Source organism: Vanacampus margaritifer, chromosome 4 (genome assembly GCF_051991255.1).
Source record: "Vanacampus margaritifer isolate UIUO_Vmar chromosome 4, RoL_Vmar_1.0, whole genome shotgun sequence".
Lineage (NCBI taxonomy): Eukaryota > Metazoa > Chordata > Actinopteri > Syngnathiformes > Syngnathidae > Vanacampus > Vanacampus margaritifer.
This window is the reverse complement of record NC_135435.1, coordinates 10,087,136-10,109,968: the sequence shown is the minus strand read 5'-3', so window position 1 is coordinate 10,109,968 and position 22,833 is coordinate 10,087,136. Positions and strand designations below refer to the sequence as shown.

Here is a 22,833-nt window from a genome sequence, read left to right as displayed (position 1 = left end):
TGCTGATCTCGTCACAAAGGCAGGCCCCTTTGACCGACAGTCTAATGAAGTGACACTGATTTAAAAAGTAATTTCATCAGATATGGAGTATAGACAAAGTGCCATGTCATGCTAAAATGAACAGGCCATTGTGCTTCTCCATCTTTGCAGCAAGAATCTTTATCTCTCCGTCAAAAATCTCTCTTCAATGAAAACGCCCAGAGCGTCATGGGATCGACCAAGACACTAATGACACTTCCGTCTTCACATCATCTGCAAATAATTGACATGCAACAGAGTAACCAGCGTTTGTCTGTCCAATCTGTCTTGAACATGCAGGTTCGAGGTTGTTACAGTAAGGAAATGTCAGCCTCCATTGCCAAGCTCCATTCATAGCTGATTAATTGTATCATTAGTCTTTGTGCCCAAGGTAATGAATAGCCAGCATTAAGGCCTTAATGAGGAAGGTTACTTCAGATCTGCATAATATATCTGGGCCACCAACACATAATACAACTGGGACAAAGACATGCACAGTGAAGCATTTGTCTTAATATCAAACAGAGCAAAAAAAATAAAAAATGAATGTGGAACGGTGGTACAATTACAGCCTTACAGGAACTGCGGGCACCTTTTCCGAACTCACAGTCATTTGGTCACAAGTGGCATTCTTAACCACTAGTGCACAGCGGTTCCCCTAAGCTGTTTGCCAAAGGTTAGCGTTAAATATATTGTAATAAATTTGAGAGCTGCGAGGGACGCCTGACTATAGAGAGGATAATAAAAATGCTGTGATCAAATAGTCAGCTTCTGAGAGCACCAATTTAAGCACTTTAAAACTTCAACTTTTAACTCCACTGATCGGCTTCCGGCATTTGTGGCACCGTAAAGGAGAAAAAAGTGATGCCGATTCCAAGGGGCTATGACCAACAGTGGCCTTAGAAAATAGTATATTTTTAATTTGCGGCGATGCAGTGGTGGGGCCCAAAGTGATATTTTTTTTCCACAGAGCCCAAATAACTGGCAGCATCCTTGGGTGTGACTCGTAACATAAGCCAAGTACTTCATCAAATGGTCTGAGTGCACAGATAAGAGAACCAGTCAGGCTCAGGCTAAAAGAAGGCATTCATATCTGCCACAAACACACCCAGGACTGGAACCACTGATAGATCAATGACGCTAAATATAGCAGACCATGCCAGGTTCTTGCAAAAAAATTTCTCCCCTTCTCAGGATAAGCTGCTATTTGTAATTGTCTTTGATAAGAGTTACTACTATGTTGGAAGCAGCTCCAGCATGATACTTATGGACAATTCCAAAGTCATTTGCTTTCATCTGACAGAAAAGGAATGAACAAGTAGTCCAAAGCACGGCAGGTTTTATAGAAGCAGCACAAATATCTAGTGTTTTGCAAAAGTGTTCACACCCTCGGCTTTTTACCCATTTTTTGTTACATTGCAACCAGGGTTGGGCAAGTACTGGTATCAAGTATCCGCATCGACGCAATACCCGGCGTTATTGCAAGGTAGCGCAACGGTGGCCGCCCTTTTGTGGCCGTTTTACGATAGGGAACGACAAATGAGAAATTAGAAGAATTGAAAATTGCCAATAACACGCAATTTTAAGAAAAAAAATGCTATATTAGGATTTATAGGATAGGTTTTTAAAATGATCTATTATTGATTTTTTTTGTTTTGTTGTTGAAACATGTATGTGTCAAAAGTACTAGTGGGTATTGATACTTAGCAAGTTTGTTGTGGAGCCATATTATTTCATAAAATGATCATAAGATTATGATGGATTTGACAGTGCTACGGCGAATCATCAAACATTTTTAGTTGTTTTTTTTTTAACCTAACCCTGACTTGTACTTCTAAACAACTTTGTCCTGGACTTGTTTGCGGAGTTCCTAGCCTTCATGCCGTGTTTAGTTTGAGGTGCCCCTTACTTTGGTGTTACAGCCTCTAGGGCCTTTCAGAAAAGGTGTGTATAAACTGAAAGCTCAACTAACACATAGAGTGCACACAGGTGGACCTCATTTCACTAATCATGTGGCTTTTGAAGGTAGAGGGTTGCATCAGAACTTTTTAGGGGCTTCATACATGAATAGGTGAACACATACGCACATGCACATTTTTTTGTTTTTTATTTTCAAGTAATTTGTTTAAAACAAATGTATTTTACTTCAGAAATTAAATTCAGATTTTTTTTCAATAAGAGGCTGTAATGTAACAATGCAGGTACAGGAAAAAAAAAGACAACTGTGTATTTGAGTCACACCAAACCAAACAGTTGCATGCTTGTGTTTCAATCAGATACAAGAATAGTTCCTTTTGTGCTGAGAGTTCAATTCAATTTAAGGGTACAATAAAGTGGGCAGGCAAAAACAATACCCCATTAATTGCTTTAATGGTTCTGAGGTAAATGTTGTGGAAAATTATTGGTGACTGCGAGCAACTTCTGACGACTGTGGCTCTTTTCCGCAACGGCTCATTTTCACGACTGGCTAAATCAGATCTGGCTATTCATAACAACCGAACTAAACAAAAATAAAAATAAAAATCAGCAAAGGAAAGTGGACCACAAAGAAGGCAAATGGCTGAGTGCAAGAAAATTGGCTAACCAAGCATGTTTTGTTCAGTTCTTATCAAAGAAATGAAAAGAAGTAAAGATCTTCCCCAAAATTGATTGTTGGTTTCCCCCCCCACAACTTTTCGACATAGTACCAGACTAGCATTAGATCATGGAAGTTGAAGTAAATGATAAGGAACAAACTGAAATAAAGATATTCTAAATAAGATGTCTCCCTAAAGTTGTTCAATGTTCCTAGTTTTGATTTGTTCCTAGCGGATTCATCTATTCACACATTTCTGGCGGAATATTCAATTAAAAACCCAGCTGTTTTAACAAAATCCCTATCTGATATATAAGTATTACTTGGGCACCATTTTGTGACATCTCAGTGCCAAGGAACTATGTTGAGGTGAGGCCATCCTCTTAACAGAAAATGTCCGCTTTGCCATCATCTTGTGTCATCTATAGAGTAAAATGTATGGTGTGTGTGGGTGACAGATGTATGTTTTCCTCATAAGCTTTCCTGTTGTGGCGAGGACCAACTGAGACCTGATGTGATAACCGACACGTGCAGGAAGAAGCTCCATTTATTTCCAAAGATATTTTTCCGAGAAGCAATAAGAACAGCTGTCTCTCGGAAATACAGCAGCTGTCCTCTTATTTGGAGTCTCTTTTTCAATGTAACTACAGAGAGGATTCAAAGGAAAGCAGGATGTTGAATTTGTTTACATTAGACCCCCTGGAATGTACTCGGGGGTAATATGGGTTCTATAAAAAGTGACAACCAATATCCCACAAAGCTAAACAGAGGGGGATATGTAGAATTCCATTTGGAATCTTCAGAGACTGAAAAAAAAAAACCTTGGAGGGTCGGCATGAAAGTGATGAGTGGAATTGAATGGGGACGGCGCAATCATAATTAATCATGTATAAACACAGTACACCTTTCTATGTGCACAGTAATGCTCCGCGGACGACTGGCGGGTGAGTCGATGTTTTTTTTTGTTCCTTCTTGGTTGCCTCGCTTCAACAAAAGCTGTCACACGTAAACACATTACCTCCAGATACGCGCAATATCACGCTGGCCCCTCTTTGGGCATGTAAATGAAGATGTACAGATACGGTAAACAATGTAAATGCCACAGGCTGACTGCCAGAGGAAAGCGAGGCCCCTTGGGCTTGCCTTTCAAGCACATCAAAACATCCAATGATGCTGCACATCTCCAGAGCCTCTCACCCGAGCTGCAAGGAAACACACTTGTTTTCTGCTCGCAATGAATGGTCTTACTACCTTGGAGCTAAACAAGTAAACAGCAGACTATTACAGCCAAGAAGCGCAAGATGAGATGTTTACCCATCAGTACCACCAAGCATAGCACTGTATGTTTTTGTCTTTGTGGAATTGTCGTTTGTGTGTTTCTGGGCAACACTGCAATTTTTAGGTTTTCTTGGGTTGTTCACATTATATGGTCACCAACAAAATGATTACATTGTTTTACCATCTATGTACGTTATAATAAATCATATATATATATATATATATAATTTGACTTTAATTTATTTCCACTTGAAAGTAAATAAACTAGCATAAAGTGTGTTAAATATCCCAGTTTGGGTGAGAACTACTGAGAAGTGTCATTCTAGCACCAGACAGCGGGGTGTCCACTGCCCATTGTGATGCTTCTCAGCTATTCTATTTTTAGCCTATGGAAAATGGGAGGTACAAAAGAGAAAGAGAGGGTGGGTTCTAAAAGGAAACATAAAAGCTTCGGTGGCGCCGCTTGCAGGGGTCATCCGCCTGCTGCTAAGGGAAGGGTGTGAAAGGAAAGTGGTGAGCTCCTTTAATTAACGTGCCCAGAAACGTCAGCTTGGCATCCTGGATGATTGTATGTTGGAGGACAGTGATATATATAGTAAAAAGTGTAAGTGTTGAAAGGAGTACAAAATATAAACAGAGGTCCCATGCAGGCGCGTGCTGCCAGGCATAAACTGTTTATAACAAGACTGACCTTCGGAAAACAGCACTGACGCAAGTAGCCAAGGCTATTTGAGTCTTTGTTTTTTTTTTTGGGATTCTCATTTCAGGGCAAAACAACTGCAAAATTGGCACCCGTAACATTTCAGTTAGCACTTAGCTGACAGGCCGTTTATGAATAAAGCAAAGCTATTCTCCACGCTTGAGTTAATACAACACATTGAAAAGTTCACTATGAAAACAGCCGCTTTAAATGCAGAAATACACACTCGGCGTAAGCGGCATCTGTGAAAGACAGCCACAACAGAGTGGCGTCTTTAACGTCTGCATAAACAACAATTTGGTAGCTGGAGATTTCTCCTCTTCACAATCAATTGTAGGCTAGGATGTTTATCAACACACACAAGCCCGCCCGCATGCCCATGCTCACCCCCCCGATATACATGCATACAAGGGATGACATTTTCACTATGACTGACAGAATGAAGAATTAAATACAAGCAATTAACCATTATTACTATTTTCTATTATGTTGAATCAATGATTAATGGGGAAGTCTACCCACAAATTTTCTTTACAATAATATGTTCTACGCGCCCCCAGTAGTCTAAACATGACATTCGGAATAATATTGTCTTTCCGGAATATGAATAAAGCAGTAAAATCCACCCATTCTTATCCGTCTGAAGGGGCGGCCATTTTGCCACTTCGACTGAAAATCACATCACAGTTACTCAGGGCTCAGGTAACGACCAATCACCTGTTTCCTGAGTTTGCATTCTGAGCCGTGATTGGTTGTTACCCTGAGCAACTGTGGTGTCATTTTCAGTCAACAGCAAGTGAGATGAATAAGAATGGGTGGATTTTTACTGCTTAACTCATATTTCACCTTGACAATATTAATCAGAATATCATGTTTAGACGAGTGGGGCTATAATACAACATATTGTGAAGGATTTTTTGGGGCTGACTTCCTCTTTATTGAGTGAGCTGGATTCAGGTGCATTTATGAGGCAATTTAACTGACCAGTTGCACCTTATTAGCCTCCGCTAAGTGCTAGCACTGGCATCAACATTTGTTTCACTAAAATCATTCTAGTGAGTATCCTCATTATTGATTGACCTTTGGAGCTTTCCAATTTGTGAATGAATGCCAGTAAGCACAAACATTTCCCACAAAGGTACATTAACGCCTATCTAAAGAGTGGAGTAGAGAGTAAAGTGGAAGTCAACCTTAAAACATTTCTTGACAATAATATGTTATATGTGACATCACTAGTATAAACATGATGAGTTATGAAGCAAAATCCAGTTGTTTTTATCCATCTCAGGGGGTCGTTTGCTGTCGACTGAAGATGACATCAATGATGCAGGCAACGACCAATCACAGCCCAGCTTCAGAAAGCAGGTGAGCTCTGATTGGTTGTTGCCTTTTCCCTGAGCAACATTGATGTCATGTCATCGTCAGTCGACAGCAGAGGCAAAATGGCCGCCTCCTGAGATGGATAAAAACGGCTGGATTTTGCTTCATAACTCATATTCCAGAAATATAATGTTAATCAGAATGTCATGTTTAGACTTGTGAGGTCACACATAACATATTATTGTCAAGAAATGTTTAAGATTGACTTCCACTTTAAAGTGAAAAGCGTGTAAAAACAACAACAAAATGGTTTAACTGAATCTACACTATAACAGTCATAGAATAAAGGCCTCGACATTCCCAGCTGTGACTCTGAGTGAGCATATTGTTGTGTCCCAGCAGAGCCTGACATGTTTCTAACAGTCCCATATTGACGCTAGTGTCTCGTGTTGAAGTTACACGTTTGATGGCACCTGACCGGTGTGTGCTGTGGCTGGCCCGGTGCTCACACGTTGGCAGCACTACGTGCTTGCCTCCTGATAGCCCGGCAGTGACCCTGCTGGCAGATGATGGAGTGTACAGTATTCCTGAAGGAGGCCTGAGCTTTTATTCAGTGCTAGGCAAACTGGAGGAAAGGATCTTTGAGCAGCCCATTATCAAGTCTTGATTTGAACAGGGAATAAGGGTGGTGAGCAAAGGCAGGGGAGTGCTCGCCCATCTGCTTCCTGTACTAGTGCCTTTTAAAGCTAGTTTTACAGCTTTGTTCATGAAATCTTGCTCATCATTCATTACATTTTATGTTGCAAAAGCTTGCAAAATATCCTTCCTCCCCCTTTTTTGTACTATATCATAATGACAAAACAGCACTGAGCTCCTCCCAAACATCTCTTTTTAAGGCAGGTGTTTACACTACAGTGAAGCGCTGCTATATCATTGTTCATTGTTGATGGATTTGCTATATAGATTTTTTAGATATCGTTTTAATGGGTTTTTAAAATGTACAGGCAAATCCCAATTTGGAATCAGTGTCTTCAGTGTCGTACCACAGGCTATGTTTGTATGTGTATGTGCTGCTGCTCCATGTGTAAAAAAACAAAAAAACATTTTTAGTATAATTTTCACGATATTCTAGGGAGGTTGGCGATATTAAAAAAAAACATCACTATATTGTAAAAATATATATATATATATTCTGTGCTTTTGTACATAACAGCGAGGCACACAAACAACATAAATCTCTAATAACAATTAATATTGAGGCACTTCCTTCCTAGTGTATGCACACATTGAGTTCCTCCACATATTGACATATTACGGCCCCCTTCATCTGACGATTAGCGTGGATTTTAAACATAGAAGGGCCAAAACATGCCTTGTGAAAATTAAACTGCACTAAGAAACTAGCCAGCAGAGGGTGCTAGAACTGCACAAATGGAAATCAACCTGACTTTTTAAACAGATGTTCTGCTTTTAATATCATGACATGACGACGACGATATTGTGGCAGTTTTAATATTGCGATATCATGATATTTCTGTTATCGTTACATCCCTAGTGTAAATGTGACACCATTGGACATAGTGTTGTTGCGGCAAGCATTATAGGCAAGCATTGCAAATACTATACAAATGCAAAATCAGCACCCGGTTCCACAGTTCCTTTAAAAGAGGTGATCAGGAGGAAATCAGTGATGTGACCATATAAAAAAACAACAACATATTTTTGTATAGTTATATCTAGTTTTATTCCCTCCCACATTTAAAGAACACACAAACTTACTGAAACACACTTATGAAAGTATTCCTTAGCACATGTTCTGACAAATGAAAAGAAGAGGGAAATGAGTAGAAGAAATGAAAACGTGGTATATTTAAATACATGGCAACAAAACCATATGATTACTAAAATCAGTTAGCTTTATGCTAACTAGTAATGTAAAATGCCATAGAACAGAAATTAATTATAATATAACCTTAAAGCAACTATTTTGTAGGGATGTAACGTTTACAGCAATATCATGATATCGTGATATTAAAACTGCCACAATATCGTCGTCGTCATATCACGATATTAAAAGCAGCACATCTGTTAAAAAAGTCAGGTTGATTTCCATTTGTGCAGTTCTAGCTCCCTCTGCTCGATATTTTTTTAGTGCAGTTTAATTTTCACAAGGCATGTTTTGGCCCTTCTATGTTTAAAATCCACGGTACTGGTCGTCAGATGAAGGGGAACGTAAAATGCTTGTGAACAGCGTCAATATGTGGAGGAACTCAATGTGTGCGTACATTAGCAAGGAAGTGCCTCAACATTAAGTGTTATTAGAGATTGTAGGTGGTTTATATGCATTGCTGTTAAGTACCTTTTTTTAATATCACCAACCTCCCCACAAAATTGTCATAATTATCGTATCGTGAACTTAATATTGTATTGTGATGTTTGGATATCGTTACATCCCTAATTTGCACAATAACGGGTATTCACAAACAGATTAGGATTTAACTCAAGAGGTCAAGCGGTTGGTCTGCATGCTGCTTCGCAAAAGTATTCCAAAAAGTATATTTTTATTAAGGGGACGACCGCAAAAATGGAAGAAAACTAAATTATAAATAGTGAAAATACTGAAGGTTGCTCAATTCCCATTTCCAAACAGAAGTGGTCCATGTGGAATTAATTACTGTTTGGACTACTACAACCTGTTTTAATATTTAATTGTATTTTTAACAGTAGCACATTTTTATCTGACCAAAAAGGAGGTGTTTTCTACAGTCAGTCATCCATTCAACTAAGCTTAGAATTTTCTTGGTCATTTTTCGATCCTAGGTGACCCACATGATGCTAATATACTTTGCAAACAGAGTAATGGTAGGAGTCACAAGGAGTGGCACTAATGGAACATCTCCATTTCACTGTGGGAGTCTTGCACACCTCTGATGGGAGGACAGGACAGGACATTTTCTGTTTCTTGTCATGTCTAACAGCAGGAGAGTTTAAAAAATATATATTTATACTACCATTAGCACAAGTAACTGAAGGATGGCAAAGTGACTTGCTATCACAGTCATCCATCTTTATTTAAACATGTTGAATTTTAACTAGCCTGCTGTTGCATAGAAGCAGCAACTGATCTTTTTTTTCAATGTACCATGTGTCATGGATGGTTACGCATTTAGTTCCATTCAACTCAATGTAATATTCTTGTAACAGATGCAGCTCAAATAGCTTGAGTGCTCAGAGCTGAAATACCCAAACTGAATTTTGTGCTTTCTAGTGTCACAGTTGCCTTGCTCGCAAGCAGGCAAAATGTCAAAGCACATTTTATGGAAGATGAGGGATTAAGGGACACACCAACTCAGACAGGGATATTTCCATACACTAAAGGATATTTCAAAATGTAAAAATCATAGAAAACAGCAAAGAGCAGCCTAAAAAGCTCCATTCACATTGTGTTTATAGTGGTAAAGGCACTAACCCGTTATATTTTTGTGATAAAATTAAAATACATTATCCGTTGTAGCTTTTGAGGTCCCTCTTTTAAAATTACATACGAACATTTCTGCGCGTACAGTATGTCGAAAAATGTTCGGAAAGAAATGCTGTAAGTTAGATTTTGTATTGCGCGTAGTGCTTCTTTCCGCCGCTAATACCGACGATTGGCGCTGTGAGAGCTCATTGGAGGCTGAGCAACGTGGCGATGAGGAGGAGGAAGAAACGCCGGTCCCCATGTAGCAGGAAATAACTTTTGAAGCCGATTCCAGCGACGACGAAGAATCTCTCATGATATAAAATCCTCCTCTTCCTCCTCCTCCATCATCTCCTTAAGCATCGAGTACATCTTCCAAAAGTAAGTTAAACTTCATTTTATTTATCTTATTACGTACATGTACATACTGTGTGTGTGTGTCTCGCTCTCTCTCTCTAACATACGTAGTACAGTACTGTACGTATTCTCTCCATTTTATTAAAAGTTTTTTTCAGTACAAACCAATGCAGGTTACTTGTACAAGCCTTAAACATACTTATATAAACCTTCAATATACTTATATAGGCTTTAAACATAAATTATAATACAAAATATAGCACTGAAGCAACTTACGAACAAATTCACCTTACGAACGATCGTCCGGAACGTAACTCGTTCGTAAGGTGGGGAGCGTCTGTATTCACTTCACGACTATTATTATCTGTTAATAGCATAGCCTGCACAAATGCTGAATGTGTGTCTCTCCTTTAGATTTCCAAGAACTAAGCAAAAAGCAACTGCACTGCAAAGCATGTGCATACAGTATAACAAAGTGCCATTTGATCAGCCTTGGAGATTTTGTAACATCTGTGGAAATCATTTTAATGACTGCTTTGTCTGACCTCAAAGTTGAAAAACATGACCAGTTTCCTCGCCAAGCTGTAATTGAAAACTGCCAGAATATCATGCACAAACACTTCACAAAATTATGTGGCCGGAAAAGTTTGCAAACGACTGCAGGACACTATCGAAATCAGATGCAAGAAGAAGACTTTAAATAGCAGCAGCTGACGAAATTTTGACAGTCGTAAAAGCTGAGGAAAGGATTGGTCACTCAACAGAATATTGAAATGAGATCATTTCTAACTGCTCTGGACTAAGGCTGAACTATCTTCTATTATGTCATGGACTACACATACAGCGGGTCCTCAAAACCAAACAATCACATGAAAAAAAGCAACAGACGTAACTCAACATGCCTTCCTGTATGACGTCACATTCTCACAATCTTTTGGGAACTTGACGGGGTAACGGTCCACTGTTTGAAAACGCCAAGAATGTGTGTTCCTGGGAAGAGCCATCTAAACGTTTGCTTCCTTTGGATCCCACTTAAAAAACACATCATAAGACAAGTACTTCCACCAAACGACCAGTCTGAATATGACTACTTTACGAGAAACATTACCAAGCACCTCCTTGGCCTCTGTGAAACAACATAATTAGGTCCCCTTAATGTCCACTTTGGGCATTTGCTTTCTAATGGACTCACATCTGTTTGCAACTAGTTGACCTATAATGCACATGCAGAATGTTCAGGATCATTTAGACCCCGGTCTTGGGTCCTATTTTGGGAAACCTGTGCCCAAAAAAAAGTCTCTGAATGTTGCATATTTGCTGGAGTGAGAAGAAGTGATTTACTTTTTAATCTGTTAAATGTGCATGCAATTTACCCAGTGCGGAACTTTGAGGTTTGGAGCTGCTCAATGTGGGAAATTGAATGTCAAATTGCTACTGCCATGTGTGGCCCAAAAAATGAAACAGCACACTCTTTTCTTCACGTACACAATGCGCACATGACGTCACATCCGCAGACACAGAGCGGGAAATTCAAACCCGAATCCAGTCTGAAAACTATTGGCCAGTAGTGTTAATTTTATCCGCCATTTAAAAATGTAGTCTCAGTTTTAGTCCAGTTTCAATCACGCTTGTTAGTTTGTCAACATAATCAGTCAACCTCATCCATTTTGAGTTGACTATAAATCTAGCATTTTAGTCTTTATTTTAGTCCAAGAAAACATGTTTTTTATCAAGAATATCAACAAGTGGCTACTATGGCTCCATGCTATTAGCTAGTAAGTTAGCCAGCATTAGTTAGCGGTCAGATTAACATTATTGTTGGAACGTTATAGATGTTGGATTAATGTTACATTATAACTATAATTTACTTTAAAAAAAAAACTTGTTTTACTTTTCTCCGTGAATCCACCTCCTGTCTGTCCCATGTTTGTGCATGTTGCACTTGCTAGCTGCAGATTTGAAAGGGTGTGTGTCAAATTGTCAACGTGTGTCACATGACAGTAGGTGGGTTTCCATCCACCGATTTTTATTAGAATTTTCAAGAAATGCGAAAAAGAAACTGAATGGAAACGCCAGAAATTCGAAAAAAAGCCCCAAAAAGTTTTAAATGGCGGATGATAAAGTAAGATATGTTTGGGGAGACGAAGAAACACAATTCTTTTTATAATTAATTAAAGAAAAAAAACATGAATGCAATTTTAGATGTCTTTATTAACATCTGCTGTCAATGTAACAACACACTTCACTTACATGCGGGAGGGAAGCCAACAAGACAAACTACTTCCGTTCAGTCCGTCAAAAACAACATTCCCACCTGGAACTCCCCATTGTCTCAAAGTTCCGTCACTACAACGTCAACTCGCAGTGCATATTCGCAAAAGAAAAGCGGATGTAAACGGGCATAAATCGCATGTCCGTTTTGCGCATTTTCACAAAATTCGCATAAAAAATTTGAAACATTTGGATGGAAACCTGACTAGTGTCACAGTGACAGATTAGCATAGACAAGATTTTACAAAATCATATAATTTTCGGCTAGTTTTTGTTCATGAATTAAAATGTCCATAAACTTTAGTCCAGTTTTTATTAAGTGAAGTACATTTTCATCTCGTCTTCATTAATCGACAAAAATGCATACTGATTTAATCCGAGGTATTGTTTATTAATGAGGGTTTTAGTCCAGTCTAGTCTAGTTTTAGTCTGGTAAAAAATGTTTGACAAAACTATTTTTGTTTAGCTTTCATTGACAAAATTAACAATATTGGCAATAGGCTTGTTGCATGAGTACCCATTATGAACAACTAAGGTGTTAATCTGCTAATTAGAAGATGTTTGTGAGTCTTAAATGATCAAATTAAAAGGCTATTGTAATGATATTTTTCTGCACATTTCTACATTCAAGCAGCTTTAAGGGCAAAATAGTGTCAAATGGCCCATAACATTCTAATTCTACAGCTGACAACTGACCTTTGTCTATTCCAAACACCCGCTTGTGAGGATAATCAGTTAAACTACAAAGAACTGGAGCAGGCAATGCCAAGACGCAACGATAACGATCACTAATGACTATTTGGCAAGTTTCTGCCGCTGGCTGTTCTTGATTTGCCTATTAAGCCACAATTCTACTAAGCAGTACAACTCATTTTGCTTCCTATAGAATACGAAATGAAATAACCTCTGATAAGGTCTGTGCGTCCACTGCAGGCTGAATAGTAATAGCTGCGTGAGCTGCGTGAGCTGCGAGAGCTACGTCGAATTCTAGGACTGCAACAGTGTTGTTCCTCAAGAGAAAATTCAAGTATAGCAATGACAGCGATTATCTGTAGACAAAAATACTGTCGTCATAATAATATAAAAGGCTGACTTTGGTTTTCTTCTTTTTTTCCTACTTAGATTAGACTGTAACATCAAGTAAAAAAAAAAATCTGTTAATTAAGTTGTAAGGTTTTCTACCTTTAACAACCAGTACTCAAAAGAAGGTTTATACAAAAGGTTTGTTATTTTGGGAGCAGTTGTAGCAGAAACAGCAAACAAAAATAAGCCCTGTACCTTATTGCTGGGAGAAAATCAAGGCTGACTTCTTTCTTGTAATTAACATTCATATGCCAAGAAACACAAAATCTTGTCGCATTCCCTCCTTTTTAAACACAATTTGCTTGACTGTGCTTTTTGCAGTGTTAGCACTGATAGGATGCCCTATTCTGTTTGTTTTCCTTTTAGTAGAAAGATTCTAACTGGCCCTGCGGCTTAGAATGGGAACGTCATCAACTTGCAAATGAGGTTGAATTTATGTTCGACTACATTGCGACTAATGTTCAGAGGTAATGACACAAGAACGAACATATTCAAACATTTTCCATAAGTCTATTTTCCAGCACGTCGTATGTTATGAGCCACTGCGCCTCGTTACGCAGTAAAAGAATAAAGTAATAAAGTAATAAAGTAAAGCATATTTTGGCAGCGTACAACTGGCAAGGCCGTTATCACCTTTACAGCATAGAGTAAATGTCCATATAAAAGATTGAAGTGGCAGCATCCAGACGCTTGCCTTAATTTCCACAATTCTACAACACCCCATATACTTTAGTTCTGGTTTGGTTGTTTCATTTGTAAAATTAGGTCAAACCAAAAATCAATGATTTCATTTGCTTTTATCGCTTCTCAGTACACAAAATGTGCACAACTGCCTATCGTAAATGCCCTTTAAGTAAGAAAAAAAATGGTTCCTTGTAGATGATCCTTTCTGCTTTGGTAATGGATTATAAAACACCAACAAAACCTGCAATGAAACACTGCTCTCCATTGTTAGCCCAGCAAAACCATCAGATGTAGCCTTATCAGGCCTAACAATTTTGCTAACTGATGCGCTTAATCAATTTTTGATGATCATCCATTTTAATAAATTTAATCTGCCTTGAAGAGAAGTGTGTGTTTGTGGTGCGTACCGTGATTCAAGATGATGAGTTGGGCGCTGGATTGAATGTTTCCTGCATCATTTTCTGCCAGACACTGGTAGAAACCCTCGTCAGACTTGACCAGGCCCAGAACCTGGAGATCATGTTCCTTCTACACAAGGCAGCAAAATGAAGAAAAGAAGGGATGTTACCAAAAAGATAAAAGCAGAGGTGCAGTCCTTCACCCCCCAAAAATATTAGCACTACCAAATGTAAGGTTTATGCCACAAGTGCCACAAATCCAAACTGATATTTGTGTAACGATTACGACACAAGTATGCATAAGTATTTAACTGAAATGAATTTGTGAAAAAGAAATCAGAACAAGTTAAAATTTGGGTATGCAAATATAAATTAGTTTTAAATTAAATCACAGGTATGTATGATCTTGTTTTTCTGAAAGTTGATCCAATCATTTTTTTTAAACACCACACACACACACACACACACACACACACACACACACACACACACACACACACACACACACATATATATATAAAATGCCACTGCAGAGAAAATATAGAAAGTTCCCACCAAAGAGGAAAAACGATCTTACAACAATTTTGAAGTAGTCGCTTGGAATAACAGCGTCGCCATTCTTCACCCATTTCACCGTGGGGGCTGGTGAACCTGTGACTTCACACTCAAACACGATGTCCATGGACTCATGGGCGTAAATGTTGGACGGCCTCTTCACAAATTGGGGAGGAACTGTGGAAGACAGAAGTGAAAAGACCAAAAAAAAATGCTCATTTTATTTTGAAGCCATCGTCAAAATATTTGAAATTCAATAAACGGTTTGTCAAATGTACCAGACCAGGCAGCAAATGAACAAATCCAAATGATGTCATTTTGCTTCCTCATGTGCCAAATTATCCGTGAAAGGACAGCAGAAAAAACTGTCCAATCTAAAAGCACACGTTATGATTTTTCCAGCAGATGCTACCACTAGAAATTCTGATTTATTTATTACGCAACGGGTAGAAATAAAGGCAACCTTGATAACAGTGCCGTGCGTCAGCATGTAACTCAAGCTGAGGTGAACACTTGCATATGTTTCCTAGTTCTGGTAATGAGGAACAGAAAGGAGTTATTTGATCTTCTGCAGCCAAGCAGCAGCTCATCAATCAGTCGTGGAACAAGGTCAGAGAGAGCACGTCCTCTGTATATAATTGGAGCGCACTGTACACGCATGTGAGGAGTGAGCGCAAGACTCACTGTGCATAAATGGGCTCTGTGTTTATTTGCATTGACTGACAGCCTCGCTGACCACTTCCTGGGCGGAGACCTGTGATTGCTATTAGCATCTAACTTGTTTTTATCCAGACAATTTGATATTAGTGGATGTGGGTGGATAAAGATGGATTCTGGCTTTGTAAATCAGAGTAGGAGGTTTGAGGTCAAGTTGTCCTCAACCTGGTGAGACTGCTGTAGCTAATTACAGTTACAATCACAGACCAAGTACTTATAGTACCCGTACTTTTATATATTTTTGTAATCTTACAACCACAAACTTGAGTGTTTTTATTGAGATTTTATGTTATCAGCCAAGACAAGAGTAGAGCATAATTGTATAGTGCAGTGTATCAGCAACCTTTACTGTCAAAAGAGCCGTTTTAGGCCAAATAAATAACAAATTGGTTTAGAACCGCAATATTTTTTTAATATTATGATGAACGAAACAGTGCATCTAATCTACTAAAGGCCCAAGTTCTAATTAGAGATGCACCATAACAGAAAAATATGTAGTATTCAATACTTTGAGATTAATTTTCTTCTACTTTCCTCTTTTAAAGTTTTTGGGGCAAATTGGACATTTTACGGTAATTTTCTGGATCTTTTTTTTGTTTTTTGGATATTTTATAGTTGCATTTTAAAAGGATTTTTTTTACGCTTTTTAAAAATTTTTTTTATCAATTTGACAATCTGACTTTGTTTTGGCAATTCCAAAGACATTTTATGGTAATTTTCCAGAACATTTTCTTTTCTGCTTTCTTTTTTTAATCGACTCACATTTTTTGCAATTTCATGGAACTTTATTATGGTAAATTTCTACTTTTCCTTTTTGGACATTATATGATCAACTGTTGGACATTTTTAGGTAATTTTAAAACACATATTCATCTACCCTTTGTTTCTATTTCTGACAACTTAAAAATGTGCGCTCTGACATTTTTTTTTAATATTTAACTACCGGGCATTCTTTTTTAAACTAGATCATGAATTTATTTGAAGAATATTTTATCTAAAAAATACAAATAAATATGTTTAAAAAAGTTATTAATTTCTACTTTTTTATTATTATATATATATTTTTTTTAAGATCAACAGGGAGCCACTTTAGAGGGACTTAAGAGACACATGTGGCTCCAAAGACGCAGGTTGCAGATCCCTGATATAGTGGAACGTTAATGATACAGTTTTCACATTTTCTGGCAAACAAAAATCTGAAAAATGTGGAGTGCATTTGTATACATCCCCCCCATCTGTCAATACTTTGTAGAGCCACTTTTCTCTGCGATTACAGCTGCCAGCCTTTGGGGTATGTCTCGACCAGATTTGCACATCTATACCCTGAAAAAAATTGCCCATTTGTTTTTGTAAAATACAGTAACTCAAACACATATTTCCCCATCTGAGCTGTGAATTTCTGCAGCTCCTCATGAGTGACCATGCGCCTCTTGGTTGCTTCAACCAATGCTCTCCTCATTTGCTTTGTCAGTTGAGGTGGGCAGTCGTATCTTGGTACACAGTATATTTTGTAGAGTCTAAAAAGAGTCTATTTGGTCCCACTCTAAACAGAGTAAAATTTACACTTAGAAAAGAGCAAAATATTTTGTGTATGAGAGAATGTTTTTGGTCTCATTTTGGATATCAGCAAACAGTAGGAGTGGCATAGCTCAGGTGGTAGAGTGGCCGTCTCCCAAGCCGAAGACCGTGAGTTCGTTCCTCAACCCTTGTGTAACTTTTTTTTATTTTAAATAAACTGTACAAAAAAAAAAATCATTCTAAAACGTACTTGTAAAAACTTTACTAGGTTTTTGTCATGGGATAGGACAATCCTCTCATACACCGTAAAAAATAATTTGAGTAAAATTGACTTCCTTTTTTTTTCCTCTCCATATTTTTGGATGATCAATTGAAAGCTGCTTGAGATGTTCAAACAGATATTTCAATGTTAAAATTACTGAGACAAAATGAAATCATTTTCATAATCAGATATGTTCATTTCTACCCTTGGAGGTCATCATCAAGACGTATGAGTGAATGGGTACTCATGGTATGATGAAAGTTTTTGGAGGTTAAAGGCTTAACTCACTGAGTTAAAGAAACACAAGAAAGGCCTTTGCTACAATTCAGTGCAATAAAAGTCCTAAAACAGCCCCACATATGAGATAGAAAAATCTAGAAGAAAAAATATCAAAGTTAAAATGACATGGTGTGACATCCTGAGTCAGTTTCCTAACCTTAAAAAGCACCAACTCCATCTCTTTGAGATTTTCGTGTGCAGTGTGTCACAAAGGTGACAGCGCAGACAGGCATTCTCGATGGAAGTAAGATGAGGAGCAAGCAAGCGAGCAAACGTGGCGATACCCGACGACTGGCTCACCGCATGGCAGTCGGAAAAAGGCATCATCCTGCTCTGTACACATCTGTGTTTGTTTTTGCGAGTGTGTACCGAGCTTCCTTACGGCGATGTGTGTGACCTGCAAATAATGTCTTTCACAGTGTGGTGTGCCTTGGGTGTTTGTTTCTCCACTGAGTTAGTGAGTGTTTGCATCAAGGGTACGTCAAGTTACATCAATCGGTTTAGAAAGGTGGGACTCGCTTTCAGAAACAAATTAATCCACATTTTGTAAATAGACGCAATATCATGAATAGACAGGCATCGCTGAGTAAATGTATGCGGTGGGAGTTGAGGTTGCTTGTGGCATTCGAGCCATCTGTGAAAATGAACAATATTAAATTGCATTTGGAAAGTGATGCTAGTTTCTGTGTCGGCAAACCTGTTTGTGTGCGGGGGATTTTCAGTGGTGTATTTGCATAAGACGTTCGTGGAGCCACTTTGTTTAAGTACGGCAACAGATTTCCTGCATCCATGCTGTCGCAATCTGTATAACCACTACATTTGCATATGTTTTCAGTCTCTTTTGTGTGAATGTGAACCCCCAGCAGACTTGCCCATGTCGGCTTTTAATGGTGACTGGTACCCTCAAGCTTTCTTTATCTTTCTCCATCTTTGTTTTTCCACTCTTGTCTCCCATTTTCCTGCCACTTAATTTCCCTATAACTCCGTGTCTATCTCTTCATCTCCAGCCTCCACCTCCTTCTTCCATGTGAGCAGACATGCACCATTTTCTTTTAGGGAGTTCAAACGTTTGGAAACTATTGGACCGAGCAAAAGTGATGTGCTCATGCATGCCCAATAAATGGTAGCTGAGGACTTAACTTGCTTAATTTGTCTTGTTTCAGATGGGAAATGAGAGAATAAACATCCATATATGCAGTGCATATAAAAAAGTCGACACACCCCTGCTAATATGTCTGGTTAAGATTAGAGATGATTGATATCACTTTTTCTGATTTGAAAATACAGTACTCACTTCTTAAATAGTCACCGATACCAAGTATCAATACCACTAGTACTTTTGAGACATAAAAATATATATATAAATCCCAACATAGCATTTTTCCTTAAAATTGCATGAAATGTCCTATTCTTCTCATTTCTATTGTAAAATGGCCACAAGAGGGCATCGCGGGAACTGGTACCTTTAAATAAGGCCAGGGATCAGCCCAAAAACTCACCCATCCCTAATTAGAATAACTCATTAAATAAATAAATAAAAATATGCCATTGTGACCTAAAGTGTACATCTCAATAATAATAATAATAATAATATTTTTTTCGATAGAAGAAGCTAAATTAAGCAACTTCGATAATGGAATTGCACAAGTTGACACACCCTCTTATAACATGGGATGTGGCTCTTCTCAGAATTAACCAGTCACAGTCAAACTCGTCTGCACAATGTCCGAGTATTTAGTACATCCACCTCACAGTTCTGAGGTTGGGGGGGGGGGGGGGGGTGGGTGTTCTAATCTGGGCTTTGGCCATCTTGTGTGGCGTTTGCATGGTCTCCCCTGCGAACATAGAATTTCTCTAGGTACTCTGCTTTCCTCCCGCATTCCAAAAATTTGCATGTTAGTTTCATTGAACACTCTAAATTGTCTTTAGGTGTGAATTAGAGAATACAAGGTTGTTTATCTGTTTGTCTGTGTATGCCCTAGAAGATAAATGGGTGGACAGAACTGTTGGGCCATTTCTTGTCCATTTGACGATGACTGTCTTCATAGTGTTCCATGCTATATTTCATGCTATGTAAATACGTTTGCACTCTTTTCCTGACTGATACTTTTTAACACTGAGATCCCAGATGTTGTGGAAACACTCGGACTATGGCTTGCGCTGTAAGATGTGACAACAAAAATGGTATGAAAGGCTTACAAGAACTTTTGATCACCATGTGGGGCTCATCAAAGGCACTTTAACATGAGATTAAATGTGATTGGTTAATTCTGAACGGCCACATCTAGTTGTAAGAGGGTTATGTCATGTTGCCCCACCCCCCAAAAATGCTTTAGGTAGCATATGCAGACATATCAAAAGTCCACACAAGGCCACAAAGCAGGAGCTCAAGCACCCTTATATGCTTTCCCTCCAATGGCTCCTCCATGCGAGTGGTACCCCAGCTCAAACTGACAAGAAAATCATTCAACCCTGCTACAAAAAATAAATGACTGCCTAAAAAAATAAAATAAAAATGAAACGGTCGCTGTGTGCTTTTGTTCTGTGACTGAGCAGAAAAGCAATGTTTGGGGCCCAGCGGTCTTTGTAGGTTGCGGTGCTGGTAATGAAGACACGCAGCAGATACATTCTGGCTACTGGAGGGCAAACAGATGTAAGAAGTCACTTGTGCCTGCTGCTAAAGTCTTCTTAAATTACTCTATAAATATTTGATTGTATTTATTGTTCAGTGTCTTATGTGATGTTTGCTTATTACTTTGCTAATCCATTATTTATTGGGGGATTTTGACTTCTGGCTCCTGGATGATAAAGAAACCCTTAATACGTTATGTGAAGGCATATATAATGAGGATAAAATGTTTTCATTGAAGCCTTTTAATATGACTGTGAACTTGAAAATTAGGTCAATGGCAAATAAGAACAAAAACAAACATTCAGATGAAGTGTGTAGTTTTCAGTACAATATTTCCACATCACAGTGACTGCACATAGAAAAGTTGCCACTTTAATGAAGGCAAAAACAACAATGGAGATGCTCATAAGCAAAAGAAAATTAGATGAAGACAATTCTAAATGAGAATAGATGGAAGAAAAACTCAAGTGAACCATCTAAAGGTCACAAAAAGTTCACGTGTGAGCTGGTTAAAACTAAAAAATGCGTTTAGGGATTTTGTGAGGTTTTATGAAGAGCCTCTGTTCTCTGATGAAAGAACCTAAAAGGTTATTCATCATTTGTAATAAAGACGGCTATTTTTAGATGAGCAAAAGCACTGGAACAGACAGACTTACAAAGACTGAATATTTAGTTGCAATTTCATTGCATGCAATAACTGCATGAAACCTTTCAAGTAGATTTTTTTAAGGGTGTGGGGCAGGTTTTTTTGTGTGTGTTTCTGGAGATCACATTGTTGTAACGATGTGATAAAGTAGATCATCATGGAAAGTTTGTGAGCCCATCCGAAAGCTTGGTTTCATTAGTCCATAAAGCGCTGATTGAATTTAATTGTATCGTAGTTTCATGGACAGCTCTTTGTTTTTCTGTTGGTTATACCTTGGCCTAAAAATACATGTAGTATTTACAGGTAAAATCCACATCTGAAACCGAGTGCATTATTTCAGCACCATTTTCATTGGAATAATAAACGCGCTAGGGACACACCTGGGCAACAAAAAACTAATTCCTTCCTTCTGTCGCTCTGTCAAAGTAAAAATAAATGAAATTGCATCACTGGTTACAAAGTACTGTGTACAGGGGAATGTACTCTAAAATATATTTTACTTGAATTTTTTTTTATTAAAACAACAACAATAGATAAATAGATAAATAAATACATACATACATACATACATCCCCTCTGGAAAAAAAAGACTAATTGAATTGTCTGGAAGCACTCAGAGCACTAGTGTCCATCACAGGCCTTACTAAGCAATCTTTTGAAATATTGCATCACCTATCTGGCTTTTACATTAATCTTGTGTCATTTTCTGTTTTGCTGTGGCTTTTGTAGTTGAATATTCTCCACCACCATAAAGTACCTTTGTCCATTAGTGCGTTTACACACAACTGCTCTCAGTATGAAAGTCTGCGTAGTGTGTAGTTATGCAAACACCAAAGCTAAAAATCTAAAATAAATATACAAAACAGATTTTTTATTTCCTATTCAGAACAACATGCATAGCATTTTATTTGCTATGCTATGAAATGACAATTTTAAATTAAAGCAAAATATATTTGAGATTGAATAAATTCTATTGATTTGTTTGTAATTCCATTCATCATGTCATGGTAAAGCAAAGGTGGTATCATCCTGACAATGATGGGCGACTAGCGATACCAGGTGTCGGTATCGGTGCTTATACCAGTCGGTATTCACAGTGGTGACCGATACCGAAGGCGGACGTTTTATGATCAGGGACAAGAAATTAGAAATTATATGAATACAAAGTTGCCACTAACTTCATGCAATTTTAAGGAAAAGTAATACAATGGGATATATAGGTCTTTCTTTAAAATCATTTGTCTTTTATGGGTGGGGACATTTATTTAATAGTGGTATCGGTATTTGGTATCAGTAGCAGTGACTACTCAAGAGTTGCGTTTCAGTCGGGAAAAAAGTGGTATTGAACATCCCTAAATCCTGACCATGCGCCAAGACGTGCATGTATTCTGTAAATTCAACTGACTTGCTTTCATTTTTTTACAGGAAACATGTAACAATTCCATGTTTCAATAATAAGAATAATAGTTCCAATAAGAATATGACTATTATCATGTTAAAGCATTCATTCAATATCAATCAGGCTGGAGGTGGTGAGCAAATAAGGTAGAAGCGGCCGCCTCTGAATTTTGCACACAGGAAAAACCCTGGTAAAGAGCTGCTCTTGCGCATGCTCCCCCACCTTACCTTTTACTATAATCCGGTCGAAGAAAAGATGGAGATTAACAGCACTGCGATTGTGAAATTGAGCCCAGGAACTAGAAATTGCCACATATGTGGAAAAGAGAAGGTGTGCACAACTAGTGGGTCCTATAGCATTTTAGATAAAGAAAAAAAAAGTGGATTTCTGATTGCATTATTTAAAGCATTTGAGAACAATCCCAACAAATTGGAAAAGTTGAATAATAGAGGATACAAAAGACAGACATATGACAGTATGGGGGAATGTTTCACAGGGCATTGACAGTGACAAACGCCACTTACATGGCCTTGGTGAGTTGCAGATATTGCTTTATCTGAAACAAATGGCAGACAAGACTCCAAACAAACCAGTCAGTGGATGACAATCAGACAAATACATTTCCCTGCTGGTGGTGATAACACCCACTGAGGATATGGAAAAGGCGTGGGGGCAGTTCTT

At 38.2% G+C, this 22,833-nt stretch overlaps 1 protein-coding gene across 12 annotated transcripts in view; it reads right to left on the bottom strand.

Annotated features, from left to right (window-relative positions):
* neo1a (neogenin 1a) overlaps positions 1-22,833 on the bottom strand; it is a 175,182-nt gene that overhangs the window by 43,752 nt on the left and 108,597 nt on the right. For all 12 annotated transcript variants that reach the window (XM_077563980.1, XM_077563983.1, XM_077563987.1 and 9 more), the window contains exons 6-7: positions 14,722-14,876; positions 14,154-14,274 (exon numbers count right to left, since the gene is read on the bottom strand). In XM_077563980.1, the coding sequence (XP_077420106.1) occupies positions 14,154-14,274; positions 14,722-14,876 (276 nt within the window). The remainder of the gene's footprint in view (positions 1-14,153; positions 14,275-14,721; positions 14,877-22,833) is intronic.